Raw genomic sequence first — 19,959 nt, 5'->3', positions numbered from 1 at the left:
TTTTTTCTAGGCTCAAGCCCGTCCCCCCTCCCCCCTCCCTCCTCCTGTCAGAGAAGGAGAGCAGCCTCCGGAGATCGGAGCGGCTGGTCTCTGTGGGGGGGGGCTCTCACTCCCGCCCAAGCCTGTCTCCATCTGTTCTCCACCCGGGCGGCGCGGCTGCACACTGTCCTCTCCTCTCCAGCTGCCGCCCGGGTGTTTTTATGTACACTAATGGAGGGGGGGTCTCTACTAATAGAGGGGGGGTTGTCCTGGGGGGGTATGTACTAATGGAGGGGGGTTGTCCTGGGGGGTCTGTACTAATGGAGGGGGGTTGTCCTGGGGGGGGTCTGTACTAATGAAGGGGGGTTGTCCTGGGGGGGTTTGTCCTGGGGGGTCTGTACTAATAAGGGGGGGTTGTCCTGGGGGGGTCTGTACTAATGGAGGGGGGGTTGTCCTGGGGGGGTTTGTACTAATGGAGGGGGGTTGTCCTGGGGGGGTTTGTACTAATGGAGGGGGGTTGTCCTGGGGGGGTTGTCCTGAGGGGTCTATACTAATGAAGGGGGGGTTTGTCCTGGTGTGTTTGTACTAATAGAGGGGGGGTTGTCCTGGGGAGTTTGTACTAATGGAGGGGGGGTTTGTCCTGGGGGGGTCTGTACTAATGAAGAGAGGGGTGGTTTGTCCTGGTGGGGGTCTGTACTAGTGGAGGGGGGTCGTCCTGGGGGGGTTTGTACTAATGGAGGGGGGTTGTCCTGGGGGGTTTGTACTAATGGAGGGGGGGTTGTCCTGGGGGGGTTGTCCTGTGGGGTCTGTACTAATGAAGGGGGGGTTTGTACTAATGGGGGGGTTGTCCTAGGGGGGTTTGTACTAATGGAGGGGGGGTTGTCCTGGGGGGGGTTGTCCTGGGGGGTCTGTACTAATGAAGGGGGGTTTGTCCTGGGGGGTTTGTACTAATGGGGGGGTTGTCCTGGGGGGTTTGTACTAATGGAGGGGGGTTTGTCCTGGGGGGGTCTGTACTAATGAAGAGAGGGGTGGTTTGTCCTGGTGGGGGTCTGTACTAATGAAGGGGGGGTTGTCCTGGGGGGTTTGTACTAATGGAGGGGAGGGATTGTCCTGGGGGGGTTTGTACTAATGGAGAGGGGGTTTGTCCTGTGGGGGTCGGTACTAATGGTGGGGGGTTTGTCCTGGGGGGGTCTGTACTAATGAAGGGAGGGGGTTTGTCTTAGGGGGGGTCTGTACTAATGGAGGGGGGTTTGTCCTGGGGGGGTCTGTACTAATGAAGGGAGGGGGGTTTGTCCTGGTGGGGGTCTGTACTAATGGAGGGGGGTTTGTCCTGGGGGGGTCTGTACTAATGGAGGGGGGTGGTTTGTCCTGGGGGGGTCTACACCCAGGGCTCCAGAGGGAGAGAGCAGTGCTGAGAGAACACCATCAGAGACAGAACCCTGCTGCCCTGCGCCACCAGAGGGAAAGCCACACAGCCTGGCGCCATCCCTGGCGGAGAAAGGAATGGAGTCATTGCAGGAATACAGATCTGGGTGCTACCCAGCGGAGTCGCCATGGGCAATTCAGCGTGAGCTGACTCCTGATCAGAGGCACCATTGCTGTATCGCTGGGTCAGGTGAGAGGGCCGATCGGCTATTATCTACTAACGTCCATAGGAACTGCAGTCTCTGACCGTCTCCTGTACCATGTCTGCAGTCTCTGACCATCTCCTGTACCATGTCTGCAGTCTCTGACCCTCTCTTGTATCATGTGTACAGTTTCTGACCATCTCTTGTATCATGTCTTCAGTCTCTGACCATCTCCTGTACCATGATTGCAGTCTCTGACCGTCTCTTGTATCATGCCTGCAGTCTTTGACTGTATTATGTCTAAGGGGCTCTTTCTAACAGACAGCATTCTGTGTGTGCATCAGAGGGACTCCCCTCCAGGTCTCATTAGTGTACTCTCTTCCTGTATTTTCTTTATTGTTAAGAGATCATGGGAGGATCCCAAGGTAACGAAGGATTCTAAGGGGAGCATCTCTGTGTTTGAGTCATTGCCATAGAAACGTTTGTAAAGGGGAGGAGTTGGTAAGATGACCACGCCCATGTGGGGGCACCAGAAATATTTCTGCACCCAGGCGTCTGTGACCCTAGGATCGGCCCTGGCAGCATGGCAGGTGTGGCAGTTCCGTGCCTTCTCTAATACCACTGCACTGCCCCCTCCCCACACTGCCTGTCTTATTCACAGAAAACATGAAGCGCGGCCGCTCTAGACAAAGGGCGGGGCTTTTTAAGTTAAGAAGTGGGTGATTGGCAGCGGGGCGGTACCAGCAATAAATTACTCACTTTTAACGTGAAAAGTCCCGCCCGTTGTCTAGAGCGGCCAGGCTCCATGTCTTGTGTGAATAAGGTAGGGTTCTTTGGGGAGGGGGGAGTGCTGTGCTGTAAAGGAGTTAAATATTGAGAGAGGACTGTGATGGGGACTGTAAAAATGTGGTGAGGGTGTAAAAACCTTCTCTTCTCACAGACACGTGTTATGTCAACAGTGTCTTAGGCGTTTTGTTCAAAAGTTCAGTAGCCAGGCTGTCTTAAAACAAAGTGTGAGTTTATTTGGTCACACTTGGCAACAACTTGAAAATATATACAAAGTTAAATTCTTCTTACAGCTTGATGTAGTAAAACAAAAATAATAGGAACAAAATCTTGTATCAAGAGAGTTCAAGAGATGCATCAGCTCTGTCTGTTTCTTCTCTATGTCAGAGAGGTGTCTGCTCTAGCAGCTGTTTGTGACGTAGGCTGTGTATAGGCCTAATGTAAACTAAATGCCTTCTGTAGTATAAGGATGAGTGTGTCCTTCCTTGTATGTGTGAAAGTAGTGAAGTCCTTCTGTGTGTGTGAGTGAAGGACATGTGTAGTGTGTTGTAGTGAAGTGTCACTCTGTTTTTATACTATTTCAAATCTACCAGTCAGCAGACTAAAGCCATAGCCATATACGGCTAGAACTAAATATGAAATGATCATATTCGTGATTATTCTAAATATTCTCTTTGCCAACAGCTGACACGTCTCTTAAACCTCTTTGATTGTCAGTAACACACAACAGATTCTTATAAAAAACTAAAGGTGAATGACCTTTCCAAATGGCCGAATTCTTGTAATGGATATTCTTTAAGCTACAGAAATGCAATTCTGTACCAAACCTTACAAATGCATATTAAACTATAATTGGATACATATAAACATATATTACTTCACACAAACTCAATCTAGCTAACTAATTAAATAACTATATCAAATAACTAACTATATTATAGATAATATATGTTTTTACTTTTAAAAAGATCTTTACAATAAAGTCTATGACAGATATATTGAGTATATTCTTATCTGTGAAACCACTGACCTACTGACCTTTAGTCATTAACAGTACATGGAGAACAACTGTTACAGAAATGACATGCACACAACCTAACTATTTCAAGATTCGTCTTATGCTGAGCTGAGTGAGATTTCAATGTCAAAGCTACAATCAAATCAAAGCATAAAAGGGAACTCAGACTGCATAAATACAGATCTTGATAATAAAGCCGAATTAATATAATTATTCTACAATTCCCCCTGAATATAATTTATTATATTAACTAAGTCACGCGCACTCCATTTATGGCCCTTTCATACACATTTTGAATCAGTTGCTCCAGATGTACCACAGCCAATCACAGGATCAGATAAGCCAGAAGTAATTTTCCGACTAAAAATACCTGTCATAATTTTTTCACCTTTTTTCATCTCTTTCTTAATCAATTTGTAAAATCGTTTCATTCTAACCATAATACAGATTTGCAATAAAATACATAATATCATGATAATAAATATAATAACTATAGGATGCAATAAACAAAACATTATAATTCCAATGTACCTTAAAAATAACAAAATAATCTTTCCAATTGGCATCCCAGTTGACATCTCTGTTTGCATCCCTGGTACCTTAAGATCTATAATTCTTAACCATAACTTTAGCTACTGGAATAAATTACTAAACATACTCATAAGAAGTAGAAATCTCATTCAAGACATCATTTCTATTTCAATTTAGCAAAGGCCTAGCCATAATTTGTGAACAAACTTCTGAAATACCTGTACCTGTTGTTTGCAAAGTTTGCAACCACACTTCTTTCTATACAACAGATTATATAAAAATAATGGAGTATGCTGATCTCAAAAGACATCCTGTCATTAACTCAAAAAGTTAACAAACCTAATGTTTAAAAAAATAATAAAGTTTTTAAACTAAGACTATAACAGGTAAATAAGTCACCCAATCTTTACCTTATTCTTGAATAATCTTACCCTATTTAGACTTTATAATACTATTCATACGTTCTACAATACCTGAGTATTTAAGATGATAAGAAACAAAAACTTTACTAAATACCTAAAATTGCATACATATGCTGCAAAATTTTAAATCATAATCTGATTCCATGGTTTGAAATCCAACCCCAATGGAATATGACATAAGTTCACAACAACTTAGCTTTTGTTAAAAATATTATTTTTTCTAGAATAACCTCAATTAATTTATCAAAAAGAAACATTAACTCAAAAAAACAAATCCTAATATCCTCCTTTAGTAGGTGGAAAAAAACTAATATAATCAATCTATATGGATTTGCCAAATTCCTCAATACTTTGTAGTATCAGGTTACTCTTTCCTATTGGATTGCTCTATAAACAAATAAAACACTATTCAGAAGTTTGATGACAAAGTGTTCTAAAATGAGTAGTTCAGAATTTCTTTCATTAGCTTAAACAAAAAAATCAATCAATCAGTCAGTCAGGTACCTGGATATGCAAAAAGAAATATTTTCATTTAAAAATAACTCTATCCATTATTGTTGGAATCAATTATTTTTTTTTTTTACAATAAATTTTATCTCCATAATCAATCTGTACTGACTCTAAGACAAAATTTCATAGTCCCCCTCTTTATCCTGTGACTAATATTAAATCTTGTAAAAGAATAATCTTACCAGATTATTGTATTTTTTTCCTTTACACTGACAATTTAGGTTGGGCTTTCCCAAATATTCTATTTCTGAAAGAAATGTGATCATGTTGAAATTTCTTTTCAGAACTAAAAACATCCCTCTCATACAGTATGATTGAATGAACCACACATGCCTGACACTCTGACTGCTAAACAAACACATGGCAGTCTTAAGTTCAGCTTTTAATGCAGACACCTACAGAAAGTTTAATATTGTCATTCCATTGTGCCAATATATTTAGCGCTATTTATACAAACACAGGAAATTCTTTCCCAATAAATGTCCACTAAAAGTTGAAAAAGTGACTTTTTCATGATTAACTTACAGAACGGTGGCTCCATCACACTGCATAATTTAATCCCCATGTATTTTTATATACCACTACAACTAATTTTTTTAACATCCAATTGCCACTAGACAAAGCTGTGTGTGTTGACACCTTCTGTTTTCTTTGTAATAACACCTTTAGTGTAACATAAGATGTTTTCAAAACAAATGGTGCAAAACCCACAATGTCTCAGATCTGTAGCATTGGACAATGTTCCCTTAACACATTTTTTATAAATATCAATGAAATTGTCTCATCACCCACATACACTTAAATGTAAAATGGCTGAGAGAGATCTCTATATTAATCAAAAAATTCTAAATTAATAAGGGCTTTCTTTAGATCTTCAAATTATTCTATTATGTTATCTTTTGTTTTTAAAAAATATTTGCCCTACAATAAGCCTATATAATTCATTAAAATTTACTCAGACAAATACTTTTTCTGTAAAAATCTCAATGAACTCTTGAGAAAAGTTATTAAGGCCCCAAAAATCTTATTTTTAAAAACAATAACTTTAGTAAGTAATAATACCTTTTAAAAATACATTTTTTCCTCATCCATGAACCCTCTTCCAGTTATTTGGAAGACTTTGATCCACAGAAGTGAAAACTGTCATGGCATGATGACTAGTCTGTGTAACCTGATCTGCATTTCTCTGTTGGTAATAGGCTCCTCGTATGTCACAAACTCTTCAGAGAATGATCTGTTACAGTCAATCTTAGCTATCATGCTTTGTATACAATACACTGTACAATTTTGTAACAATCTAGTTTTTCGTTTTTAAAATGTTTAACCTTTTTACCACTTTTTAAACATATTTTGTTTGTACATCTGCCAAAAATCATGTACACTACGTTATATGACTTTCCTGATTATAGTAATGACAAAAAAATTGTTTAGAGGACAATCTCGTGAAACTCACAGATTGGGTCCTGCCCAAAAACTGCGATTGGCCATATCCCCAAGAAAACTCCTCCCTCAATCAAAGTCCTTACTTTTACCAGAAATACTCATTTCCAAAGACTTTTAACAATTCTTATTTTTACAATTTTTTTAGATTGAACAAAACTTTCATATTTTAATATTTTCTCTGAGTAGTCTTAAGTAAATTAGAACAATCTACTACTTTTAATTTAATAACCAAATCTAAGTTTGGAATTTTTGTAAAAATTGTTCAATCCTTAACTTATTATTTCTTACAACCAAATCTATAGCATTTTTGTAAGACACTAAACACCATGTTATTTTCCATAATCTCAATTTCATGCAGTTCTTTCCACAATCTTAATCTATACTTTTTCTCTGAAAACTTTTTTCTGCCCCCTATATATGTGTTTTAAAATGACCACGTGTAATAACACACATTTCTGTTGTTCAGGGCCTAAAATATTCATAAACATCATAAACATTTACATGCAGCATTAAACTTAGTTTCCTTATTAAATAACTTCTTTACACTCTGGCATTAATTAATTACCTTACTACTGCATGTATTCCTGTATTCCATATATATGGAATGTATCAATTTCCCGATAGTACAGGAAAATACTTCTGAGCCTTGAGATGTTAACCATCCCATGTTACCATTTTATATAAACAAACACACTCACCCCTTGTTAGTATGATAGTCCTTGTGCACTTAAAAAAAACAAGAGATGAATAATGTCCTTTAACTTTGTTGTTCTTTGCCTTTTCTTTCGTTTGTTGCTTTTTCTTTCTTTTGTTGCGTTTTCTTTCTTTCGTTGCTTCTTCTTTCCTTTGTTGCCTTTTCTTGGAAGAATCATTTTCTTGTAGCTTTTTGCCTTGTTCCTTGTATTGTGTGCTGTAGTGTGCTTTAGTGTGCTTTAGTGTTCTTGCCTGTTGATTTTTCTTTGCCTGTTTCTTGGACTTTCCATCTTCAAACATCAAAATCCGACTTTCATCTTAGCTTACCCAAAAGAGTACTTCTGCCAGTTGTACACAATGGTAGCTTTTTCAAATAACGTGAAGTCTCAGTTCCTGATTCAACATTTTTAGGAACTAACCTTGGCAGAAATCTTCACGTACGTAACGTTACGTTTTCACAAAGTCTTGGATTTCCAACCATAGGTTGAAGCATACCGTCCAAATGGCCTTGACAATCAACTTCGTAGGCTGGGTCTTCCTTTTTTTTTTTTTTTTTTTTTCAAAGTTACAAACTTTGGCTAGAGGTGAGAAAACAGACAAAGAAAAACTCACCCTCGACTTTACTGAAATGTTGTCCACATCTGACGCAAACGCCTCCTTCTAGGTTCTTTACTTAGTTTCTTCTTGGAGCTGCTTGTTCCTCCATATTTGATTATCAGATGCCATATCTTATTTAGAAGAATTTCTCGTCTTTAGCTGGCTCAGTTCCTTGGACCTTGCATCCTTGTCTGATGGAACACAAACGCCACTTTCTAGGTTCTTTGATGGTTTTTTTCCGAGACTTGATCAATCATGAAAATGTGTGAGTCTCCCCCCTTTGTCGAGGAACAGGGAAAAAAAACTGGACTGGCTGGCAATCGCCAATGTAAAAATGTGGTGAGGGTGTAAAAACCTTCTCTTCTCACAGACACGTGTTATGTCAACAGTGTCTTAGGCGTTTTGTTCAAAAGTTCAGTAGCCAGGCTGTCTTAAAACAAAGTGTGAGTTTATTTGGTCACACTTGGCAACAACTTGAAAATATATACAAAGTTAAATTCTTCTTACAGCTTGATGTAGTAAAACAAAAATAATAGGAACAAAATCTTGTATCAAGAGAGTTCAAGAGATGCATCAGCTCTGTCTGTTTCTTCTCTATGTCAGAGAGGTGTCTGCTCTAGCAGCTGTTTGTGACGTAGGCTGTGTATAGGCCTAATGTAAACTAAATGCCTTCTGTAGTATAAGGATGAGTGTGTCCTTCCTTGTATGTGTGAAAGTAGTGAAGTCCTTCTGTGTGTGTGAGTGAAGGACATGTGTAGTGTGTTGTAGTGAAGTGTCACTCTGTTTTTATACTATTTCAAATCTACCAGTCAGCAGACTAAAGCCATAGCCATATACGGCTAGAACTAAATATGAAATGATCATATTCGTGATTATTCTAAATATTCTCTTTGCCAACAGCTGACACGTCTCTTAAACCTCTTTGATTGTCAGTAACACACAACAGATTCTTATAAAAAACTAAAGGTGAATGACCTTTCCAAATGGCCGAATTCTTGTAATGGATATTCTTTAAGCTACAGAAATGCAATTCTGTACCAAACCTTACAAATGCATATTAAACTATAATTGGATACATATAAACATATATTACTTCACAAAAACTCAATCTAGCTAACTAATTAAATAACTATATCAAATAACTAACTATATTATAGATAATATATGTTTTTACTTTTAAAAAGATCTTTACAATAAAGTCTATGACAGATATATTGAGTATATTCTTATCTGTGAAACCACTGACCTACTGACCTTTAGTCATTAACAGTACATGGAGAACAACTGTTACAGAAATGACATGCACACAACCTAACTATTTCAAGATTCGTCTTATGCTGAGCTGAGTGAGATTTCAATGTCAAAGCTACAATCAAATCAAAGCATAAAAGGGAACTCAGACTGCATAAATACAGATCTTGATAATAAAGCCGAATTAATATAATTATTCTACAGGGACCCAGTCTGTGACTGGGGGGTCAGTCTGTGATTTGGGGGGTAAGTCTGTGATGGGGGTCTGTGATGGGGAGTCTGTGATGGGTGAGGACCAGTTTGTGGTTTGGGGGGTAGGTCTGTGATGGGGGTCTGTGATGGGGGGTCTGTGATGGGTTTGGGTCAGTCTATGATGGGGGGTCTGCTATGGGTCAGGTCAATCTGTAATGGGGGGTCTGTAAAGGGGGGTTAGTCTGTAATGAGGGGTCTGTGATTTGGGTGGTCGGTCTGTGATGGGAGGGTCTGTGATGGGGGGTCAGTCTGCGATGGGTCAGTCTGTAATGGGGGTCTGTGATGGGGGGCAGTCTGTAATGAGGGGTCTGTGATTTGGGGGGGTCAGTCTGTGATGGGAGGGAGGGTCTGTGATGAGTCAGTCTGTGATGGGGGGGGTCTGTGATGGGTCAGTCTGTGATGGGGGGTCAGTCTGTGATGAGTCAGTCTGTAATGGGGGGTCTGTGATGGGGGGCTGTCTGTAATGAGGGGTCTGTGATTTGGGGGGTCAGTCTGTGTTGGGAGGGTCTGTGATGGGTCAGTCTGTGATGGGGGGGGTCAGTCTGTAATGGGGGGTTTGTGATGAGGCAGGGGGGGATGTGACGTAAGGGGGGGGGCTAAGGACACTGATGTAAAGAGGGACGTGATGTGATGTGATGTGATGTGAAGGGGGGACTGAAGACACTGATGTAAAAGGGGTCTGTGATGTGATGTGAAGGGGGGGACTGAAGACACTGATGTAAAAGGGTGTCTTTGACTTCTGCACTAGCAAAACACAGGTCTCTGCAAGGGCACTAGAAAACAATTGTTTTCTATGTGTCCTGTTCACACTGCAACAGCGCCACTGTGTGCTGAGCAGTGTGGTGCAAAATGCATACTCTTTCTATGCACTGCAACTGAGCTGTGGTGCATAAAAATGAATGAAATGTATTTGCATAAAGAACTATTTACGATCATCTTTGGGCCAAGAAAGACTGAACAGTTTAGCGTTACTTGCCATTGAGTCGGAACTTTTAAATACTTTGTCCTACGAAGATATTATCGATGAGTTTGCCAAAAGAAAAGTTAGAACTAAAAAATTGTAGGGAGTTTCTTACTGCTATAATCTTTAAAAGGCATTTTCTGCATTACAGAGTATTTTCAGTCTGTACAATTAAAGCCAGTTATTTTCAGTGTTCTCTTGTGTGGAGATATGTTTTTAACTGATCTATTGTAGCAGTCATCGATAAAGGACGAGAATGGTGGTGTGTGTGTGTGGGGTTGGGGGGGAGCGTCATTGAAGGACCCGGCCTTAGGGCGGCAAAGGGAGTAAATCCGGGCCTGGAGCTACCCTTTCTTCCTGTCTGTTGTCACTAGAACAGGGAGGAAATGTAAATCTATCTCAAGGTAGCAGTAAAACCTGCTACCCTTCCCCACCCAATCCAAACATTAGGGAAAAGAAACTAGTGGACTTTACACTTTAAACCATCTGTAAAAATAGTGACTCTTGTCAGCAACCTTCCATGATAATATCACGCCATGACAGAACAACTGTTCCTGTGTTATCACACTTTTTTTTTCCGTAAAAAAAAACATTTTGCTCCATAGTGTTATTTCACTTTTGCATAGAAGTGCCTCATTTTCTTACACTGTATGTTTACTTGCAGAATCAAATTCAAATTGTTATTTCACCTACATAACTGTCGGTTGCACTACTGGATCAACAACCACTGTCAGCTGTGTGGTCTACAATAGACTGGGTGACAGTGTCCCAAGCGATAACATGATTGTTCGCTATGTTGAAGGTAAGGCAAGTTAGTCTCATGCCTAGGCAGCTCAGTCCTAAGGGCAAGAGGAAAATCTCTGTGATGGAAATATACGGTACCAGGAAATATTTTATCTGTTGCGTGGACAAATTTGGTCCTTTTTTACATATAATAAACTTAGGGCTTCTTCACACCAAGGGGTTGATTTAGTAAAGGCAAATGGATTGTGCACTTTTGCAAGTGTAGTTGCACTCTGCACCTGCAGTTCCTCCAGAGCTTTGTAAATGAGGGGGTGCTCTGCCAGCTAGTGGCTACCATCATTTAATCATGTGTAAGCAAAAATGCCGTTTTTTAAAAAATGTTCTTGCATGTGATTGGGTATTCTTTGTAAAGTGAACTCTTACCTCATTTACTAACCTCTGGAGCAACTGCACTTGCAAAAGTGCACAGTCTATTTACCTTTGGTAAATCAACCCCAATTTGTATTACTGCTTTCCCCAAATCAAGAGAAGAGATCTTTAAAAAAATATATGTGAAGGCACATCCACATCGTCAGGCTGTGTACAAAAAAAAAAAAACTTGCTAGTTTTGGACTTTTGTCTTTATCTTGAGTGTATTCCTCACAATTAGAATCATGTTAGACCTACTTGGTTCAATGAATGGGTGAGTGCATTGGCTCTATACTATGGTACAATGTATTATCTGATCCATAATCACCCATAAGGGGGATATGATCACCATGTATAAATATATAAGGGGTCCATATATTGAACTTGGTATTGAGCTATTCACTTTACGGTCAGCCCAGAGGACACGGGGGCACTCTTTACGTCTAGAGGAAAAGAGATTTCATCACCAAATACGGAAAGGTTTCTTCACAGTAAGAGCTGTGAAAATGTGGAATAGACTCCCTCCAGAGGTGGTTCTGGACAGCTCGGTAGATTGCTTTAAGAAAGGCCTGGAATCATTCCTAAATGTACAGAATATATGGGTACTGACATTTATAGGTAAAGTTGATATAGGATTGGGTATATGGGATTGTATGATATTTTTTATTTTATTTAATTTTTTATTTGTTATGGTTGAACTAGATGGACTTGTGTCTTTTTTCAACCTGACTATGTAACTATAATGAATCCATTTCTATTTCTGTAATCCCCAGCATCATCGGGAGACTGCAAGGTAGATACTTCCCAAGGCCTTCCTACATCCCCCAGTGGTTCTACATATAGTGTGGCATGTTTGACCATTACGCCATCATGGCTGGGTACAATAAATTACACCTGCATAGATGGGATTTGGTTCAAGGCAGTAAATGGCTGCTACTCTGCAGCAGTTTATCAGCAGCTGGACAATGTTCAGGTAACAGTGGATTGATGATGCAATAGGGGTGATGAGATAACACATGACTTTTATTTCCACAAAAATGTATACTACTTTATGGTGTACTCTACTGCAAAATACTCCAGTGCCAGTCTGACTAATTGCACTCCAGCAAAACAGTCAGTAATCTAAAATGAATTACTGCACTCTGGACTGCAAACGTTCTTGTTAACCTCCCTTGCGGTATGATTATGTCTGATTTTTGAATGTCAGAGCGGTACATTGTTTTGCATGGAAATTTGTTGTTTTATATTGTAGGCCTGTAATTCTTAGGAATAACTCACTTAAATCTGTCCAAACAAGAGTCAATTAGTAAATTAGAATCAGTTGCAGAATTGAGCGATAGTGATTTGTGGGGAAATTCGTCATCAGACACTGAAAGTGACGACAGCGCCAATTCTGCGACTGAGCTCAGTGATGTGCGAACTTGGTGCTCTATTCACTGTGGTACAGATCACGCAGCACTGAGCTTAGTCGCAGAATTGTCGCTGTCGTCACTTTCTGTGTCTGATGATGAATTTCACCACAAATCACTATCACTCAATTCTGTAAGTGATTCTAATTCACCAATTACATACTTTTCAAGCACTTTGTGATTTCATAGACTGTGTGGATATAGTCACTTCATATTTTGTGTATTTGCACTGGACGTTTTATTTCACTATTGCACTTTAAGAAGTTGTACACATTTGTCATTGGATTTTCACTGCCATCTTGTGTTCATTTTGAGTAATACACTGTTGCATTTCAGAAGCTATATGCAGTTGATACCAGTGTTTGTTTGCCAGATGGTGTTCAAATTTTACTTGTATTTCACAGTTTTTGTAGTTTATTCAACAGCGCAGCACCATTTACAGCATATCACGTTATTTTTGGTTTTGAATTCAACTATCGGTGTTTGCAGCAGTTGCACTATTTATCTATTTTCATTTCCTCTATAGTGGTAGTGAGGGAGTACCCTCTTCCTAATTCACTATCGCTGTTTCCAGCTGGTCTAAAACCACTTTTGACATAAAGGGACGCTTTTTGGATGCCATGGACGTTCTCAAGTTTCCAGGCAGAAAGAATGTCAGAAAGAATGATATATATAATATAAAAGTGCAGACAGGGCGCTGGACAAAGCACTAGGGAGAAAACTGATGTAAAATAGATACAGTGGGGGTTATTTAATAACGCAAATCCACTTTGCACTACAAGTGCAAACTACAAGTGCAAAGTGCACTTGATATTGCACTGAAAGTGCACTAGGAAGTGCAGTCGCTGTAGACCTGAGGGGGACATGCAAGAAAAATAAAAAACAGCATTTTAGCTTGCACACGATCGGATAATAAAATCAGCAGAACTTCCCCTCATTTCAGATCTACCCCTCAGATTTACAGCGACTGCACTTCCAAGTGCACTTTCAGTGCAATTTCAAGTGTACTTTGCAAAGTGTAGTGCAAAGTGCATTTGCCTTTCGTAAATAACCCCCACTATTTAATTTGATACAGTAATGTAATCTACTGATTACAATGAATTATGTGTGTGTTATGTTTTTTCTACTTTGTCGCTGGGTTCTGCCCCCAAAGCATAGCGGCGAACGCAGGGAATGGTGCCCGGAACAGTAATACATTGGGTGCAGGATCCGGTGGAGGACACAGCGGGAGGACACCACAGGATCCTAGGCACTAAGGTTATGTTCACACTTCACACATATGCGGCTCTGCGAGCCTTGTTTTGCATGGGCAAGGCAGCCCATTCATTGAATGGGCTGCCGTGCCTCCTGAAATGCAGGGAAAAGGTCCCTGCACCATTTCTGGAATTGCAGCCCACACGGGAAACACAAATACAGTGCGGTTGCCAGTGCGCAAGTGATTTCCAGTGTGCGTGGCATGACATTAGGATTAATGGCACCCACACGCATTCAGCACATTTTTCTGTACGGGTGGTTGCGGCTGCGGGAACAGGTGTGGGACCCCAGCAGGAACCCCCCGCACAGATGTAAACCTAGCATTAAGAGCGCTTTTTCTAAGATTGTAGAGACTTACACATATAGCCATTGCAGACATGGATTACAACACTAATACACCAAATGTATATGAGAAGTCCGCACTAGAATAAAATACTAGGTATTGAAATGAAATTGACAGCTGCTGTGTGAATATCAAAGAATACTTTTGATACACTATAATGGATCTGTGAGACGCATCGCTTGGTGCTTTAAATCTAAATCTAAAAATTCATGCCAAAAATAAAGTGCAAAATTAAGTGCTTAATCAGTGACCTACTGCTATAAAAATAACCAAATTGCTGTCAAGTAGTCACTGATTTAGCACTGATAGCACTTTATTTTTAGTATGAATTTTTGGTGTTTGCACATTGAATAGATTTACAACACCAAGTGTTGTGTCAAACAGATTGACTTGTATGTACACACCTGTGGATTAAAACGATATTTAACCCCAAAACAAAACTATATTACATTGCAGATCACAAATTCTTAGATGTGGTGGGTGCATTCATTTAGTTTTTTTAGGCTTTTTTTCCTTTTTTTTCACCATCCATAAAGTTCCATAAAGACATGGATGAGCGAGTTTGGGGTGGAGGAACTTGACTGGCCTGCACAGAGTCCCGACCTCAACCCAATAGAACACCTCTGAATTAAATTGGAGGCAGCGAGCCAGGCCTTCTCGTCCACATCAGTGCCTGACCTTACAAATGTGCTTCTGGAAGAATGGTCAAACACTCCCATAGACACACTCCTAAACCTTGTGGACAGCCTTCCCAGAAGAGTTGAAGCTGCTATAGCTGCAAAGGGTGGGCCTACTCAATATTGAACCCTACGGACTAAAACTGGGATGCCATTAAATTTTATGCGTGTGTAAAGGCAGGTGTCCCAATACTTTTGGCAATATAGGGACTTGGGAGCTAAATTGAGGAAAAGGACCTCCAAGTTAGAATTCTCAGCAATACTACTGTACATTGAGCCACACCAGAAAGGCATACGGAGATTAGGAAAGTAAACAAGTGGCTGAAGAGCTGGTGTAGTAAGGAGGAGTTTGGGTTCCTGGAGGACTGGACCGACTTCTCAGTTGGTCACCATTTCTATAGAAGGGACAGACTGCACCTAAATGAGGAGGGTGCAGATCTGCTGGAAGTGAAGATGGCCAAAAAGTTAGAGGGGCTTTTAAACTAGGTGATGGGGGGAGGGTCCAGAGGTAGAGATAGTCAGCACTAACATAGTTAGCACTAACATAAAAAACTGACAGGAAATACAGCCCAAAACAAATTCTACTACTCTCTTCTCCTTTTACCATCCAAGAAGAAACATCTGTCAAGTCGAGAACCGAGTACCTAGCTCATCGATCGAACTCTGATCAACCCTCGGACATTAATTGCAAGTATTCTTCCTTCCCAATTCTACCTTATTGCTTTGTGGCTGTATATTGTCTTTATCTTTTTGAAACATCTTTTTTCTGTAAATATTTTATTTGCACCAACTTTGACCTTTTCATAATAAACCCTTATGTTGAAAAGTGTTAACCTTGTCTCTAAAGCTCTTAATGCAAGCTATAAACGAACCTGCCTCTTGAAGGGCGCTACTGTTGTAGAGTAAGACTCTGAGCAGACCTGTCTGTGGTGGCAGCGTGTGTGGCAGACGCTTATTCTAAAATTATAATTGGTATTGCTAAATTACGAGTCTCCCCCGGCTCAGTCTTTTAAACGGGGGTGGTGGCAGTTAAAGGGTTAATTGTGTAATTAGCCCAGTGACAATCACTCTCAGGTTGCTTGCACCTAGATTGTGGTCCCGCAAGCTGGAAAATCTTTGTGCTGGGCGCAGCTGAGAGTGGCATTGTTACGTAAGTGACAGCGTGGTGTGAGGTTGGCCGGTCCTTCGTTGCAAGTTAGCGAGGAGGGCAGGGATCTGGCACCCGCGTTCGTCACATATGTACCAGACATATATCTCGTTTATCACAAAAATCAACCAACAGTGCATAACAAACAATGTACTGTAATGGTCATCTCTATATGAGCGGTCAATGAATATAACTTAGTGTCTCTCTTCTGAAATCCCCACAATTATTCTTGGGGACTTCAACATCCCTGTCAACACTAACACTACTATTACTTCTAAACTTCTCAGTCTAACCTCATCGCTTGACCTGAAGCAATGGATACAGGCTCCTACCCACTCCAATGGCAACACCCTTGACCTTGCCTTCTCCTATCTGTGCACTCCGTGCAACCTTTCCAACAATCCACTCCCACTCTCTGATCACCACCTTATTACTTTTGCTCTCTCCTTGTCTTCCACCTCTTCTCCCTCCAACCGCCTAACAGTTACACGCAGAAACCTTCGCCACCTCAACCCTTCTCTTCTCTACTCTGCTACTGATCACCTCTATGACAAAATCTCCCCCCTGTCCTGCCCCAACCTAGCTACTTTCATCTACAACAGCTCACTGTCTTCCTCCCTAGACAAGCTGGCCCCCCTCACTACACGCAGAATTAGGCCCCGACCGCTACAACCCTGGCAAACAGATGACACCAGAAGTCTCAGAAAACGTAGCCGCGCTCTTGAGCGCCTGTGGCATAAGACTAATGCCGCGTACACACGGTCGGACTTTTCGTCTACAAAAGTCCAACGGACGCTGACGGACTAAAGCTGGCTGGTAATCCGATCGTGTGTGGGCTTCTCCGGACTTTCAACTGACTTTTTTAGCCTCAAATCCGACGGACTTTAGATTTGAAACATGCTTCAAATCTTTACGTCGTAAGTACGACGGACCCCGAAATCCGCTCGTCTGTGTGCTAGTCCGACGGACAAAAACCCATGCTAGGGCAGCTATTGGCTACTGGCTATGAACTTCCTTATTTTAGTCCGGTGTACGTCATCACGTACGAATCCGTCGGACTTTTGTGTGGTCGTGTGTAGGCAAGTCCGTTCGTAAGAAAGTCTGCCGCAAGTCCGCCGAAGGTACGTCGGAAGTATGTCGGACAGGCTGTCGGACTTTTGTAGACGAAAAGTCCGACCGTGTGTACGCGGCATAAGCCTGAATGATAATTTGCCTAATCCATCTAGAAATAATAGTTTTTGATGCCGACTGACCCAGGAAGACTTCACACAATATAAATCTGCCCTCCTAAAATACTACTCCTGCCTTCACACTGCCAAACAGACCTACTTTATCACACTCATCAACACCTTCTCATCCAGTCCACGTCAACTCTTCTCTACCTTCAACACTCTACTCTGTCCTCCACTGCCTCCACCCACCAACTCACTCACTGCCCAGGAGATTGGCAATTCACAAGGAGATCGCCAATGCGCAAAAACCTCCCCCATGCAACACCCCATGTCCACAGATACAATCATTACTTCCCTCATTCAACCCTGCTACTACTACTGAGGTTGCTAAACTTTTATCTAGCACTCATCTAACCACTTGCCCCCTGGGTCCTGTTCCCTCGCAAATGCTACGCTCACCCTCTGACTCGATTCTACGCTCTCTAACTCACATTTTCAACCTCTCCCTCTCTTGTGGCATCTTCCCAAACTCTCTAAAACATGCGCTAGTCACCCCCATACTAAAAAAGCCCTCACTGGATTCCACCAGTCTCAACAACTTACGTCCCATCTCCTTACTCTCCTTCTCCTCCAAACTTCTTGAAAGACTGGTCTACAACCGACTAAGCGACCATCTGACCATGAATAAACTTCTTGATCCCCTTCAGTCCGGTTTTTGCCCTCAACACTCCACGGAAACTGCTCTCCTTAAACTCTCAAATGACCTACTAATGGCTAAAGCCAATGGACACTATTCTGTACTACTTCTCCTGGATCTCTCTGCTGCCTTTGACACAGTGGACCACCCCCTCCTCCTCAAAAAACTCCACTCCTTTGGTCTCCGTGACTGTACTCTTCGCTGGTTCTCATCCTACCTATCCCACCGCTCCTTCAGTGTCACTTACAACTCTACTTCCTCCTCTCCTCTTCCTTTTTCTGTTGGGGTCCCCCAAGGTTCTGTTCTCAGACCTCTCCTTTTCTCAATCTACACCACCTCCTTGGGTCAGTTGATTGCCTCCCACGGCTTTAAATATCATCTCTACGCTGATGACACCCAAATCTATCTCTCCACCCCCCAGCTCTCTCCATCTGTCTCCTCACGCATTACCAACTTACTAGCAGACATATCAGCCTGGATGTCACATCACCTTCTCAAACTCAACCTATCCAAAACCGAGCTCATGATATTTCCTCCCTCGGGTGCCACTTCCCCTGATCTCCCTGTCAAGATCAACGGCTCAACTATCAACCCATCTCCCCACGCCAAGGTCCTAGGTGTAATCCTGGACTCTGAACTAACCTTTCGACCCCACATTCTAACACTATCCAAAGCTTGCCGCCTCTGTCTTCGCAACATCTCCAAGATACGCCCCTTCCTAACCAATGTCACCACAAAGCTTCTAATCCACTCCCTGGTCATCTCCCGCCTTGACTACTGCAACTCCCTCCTCATTGGTTTACCTCTAAATAGGCTATCCCCACTTCAGTCCATCATGAACGCTGCGGCCAGGCTCATCCACCACACAAACCGCTCAGCGTCTGCTACACCCCTCTGCCAATCCCTCCATTGGCTGCCACTCAGTCACCGAATTAAATTCAAGATACTAACTATAACTTACAAAGCCATCCACAACCTGGCCCCTGGCTACATCTCTAACCTAGTCACAAAATACCAACCTAATCGTTCTCTTCGCTCCTCCCAAGACCTCCTGCTCTCAAACTCCCTTGTCACCTCATCCCATGCTCGCCTTCAGCACTTCTCCAGAGCCTCCCCCATCCTCTGGAATGCTCTACCCCAATCCGTCCGATTTTCTCCTACTTTATCCACTTTCAGACGATCCCTGAAAACTCATCTCTTCAGAGAAGCCTATCTGGCCCCCACCTAACAACTGTACATTTATCTTCTCAATCAGCACATCACCCACAGTTATTACCTCTTGTATCTCTTGACCTTCCCTCTTAGATTGTAAGCTCTAAGGAGCAGGGCCCTCTGATTCCTACTGTATCAAATTGTATTGTATTTGTACTGTCTACCCTCAAGTTGTAAAGCGCTACGTAAACTGTTGGCGCTATATAAATACTGTATAATAATAATAATAAAAATAATACTCCTCCCGAGTATGGCGTTACCACTTGTGTGAGCCTTTTTTTACAGCCTAACCAAATAGAGAGGCCCAAAGTACAATTAGCACCTTCAGGCTTTGTAGGGGCATAAATAACGCATCTAATTTCCTGACTGCCTATCATATTTTTTGAGGCCCTGGAGCAACAGGACAGTAGAAACACATGACCAGAATTTGGAGAGTATGTATGGTGGTGATTCTTTTGAAGACTTCATTTTTTTGCCAGAAGTTTTTGGAAATGTGGAAAGAAATGACAAATTTTCTTACACAAAGTTGTCAGTTTTATAAGACATTTCTCAAACACATCATAGGCATACTTACATACATAATCCTCCTGAGTATGGGGATGCCACATATATGAGACTTATTATGTACCAGACATATATCTCGTTTATCACAAAAATCAACCAACAGTGCATAACAAACAATGTACTGTAATGGTCATCTCTATATGAGCGGTCAATGAATATAACTTAGTGTATCATCACCTATAGCAGTCCCCATTCCTACAAGCCAAACAAGCCTGGCCTACTGGTATGTGGTAGCCCTCAGAAATGCCATATTCACTGGTCAGGAAGTACAGAAGGCTGAAGAAAGGAAAAACAAAAGAGTTGCTGTGGTTTCTAATGCCC

At 41.6% G+C, this 19,959-nt stretch overlaps 1 protein-coding gene across 2 annotated transcripts in view; it reads left to right on the top strand.

The window, feature by feature from the left end:
• Positions 1 to 19,959, top strand: part of LOC141139296 (adhesion G protein-coupled receptor F5-like) — a 128,915-nt gene that overhangs the window by 87,998 nt on the left and 20,958 nt on the right. For both annotated transcript variants that reach the window (XM_073625264.1, XM_073625265.1), the window contains 2 exons: positions 10,676 to 10,813; positions 11,937 to 12,136. In XM_073625264.1, coding sequence (XP_073481365.1) covers positions 10,676 to 10,813; positions 11,937 to 12,136 — 338 coding nt within the window. The remainder of the gene's footprint in view (positions 1 to 10,675; positions 10,814 to 11,936; positions 12,137 to 19,959) is intronic.

Source organism: Aquarana catesbeiana, linkage group LG04 (assembly GCF_042186555.1).
Source record: "Aquarana catesbeiana isolate 2022-GZ linkage group LG04, ASM4218655v1, whole genome shotgun sequence".
NCBI lineage: Eukaryota > Metazoa > Chordata > Amphibia > Anura > Ranidae > Aquarana > Aquarana catesbeiana.
Note: the sequence above shows the minus strand (reverse complement) of the source record. Positions and strands in the feature narration are given on the sequence as shown.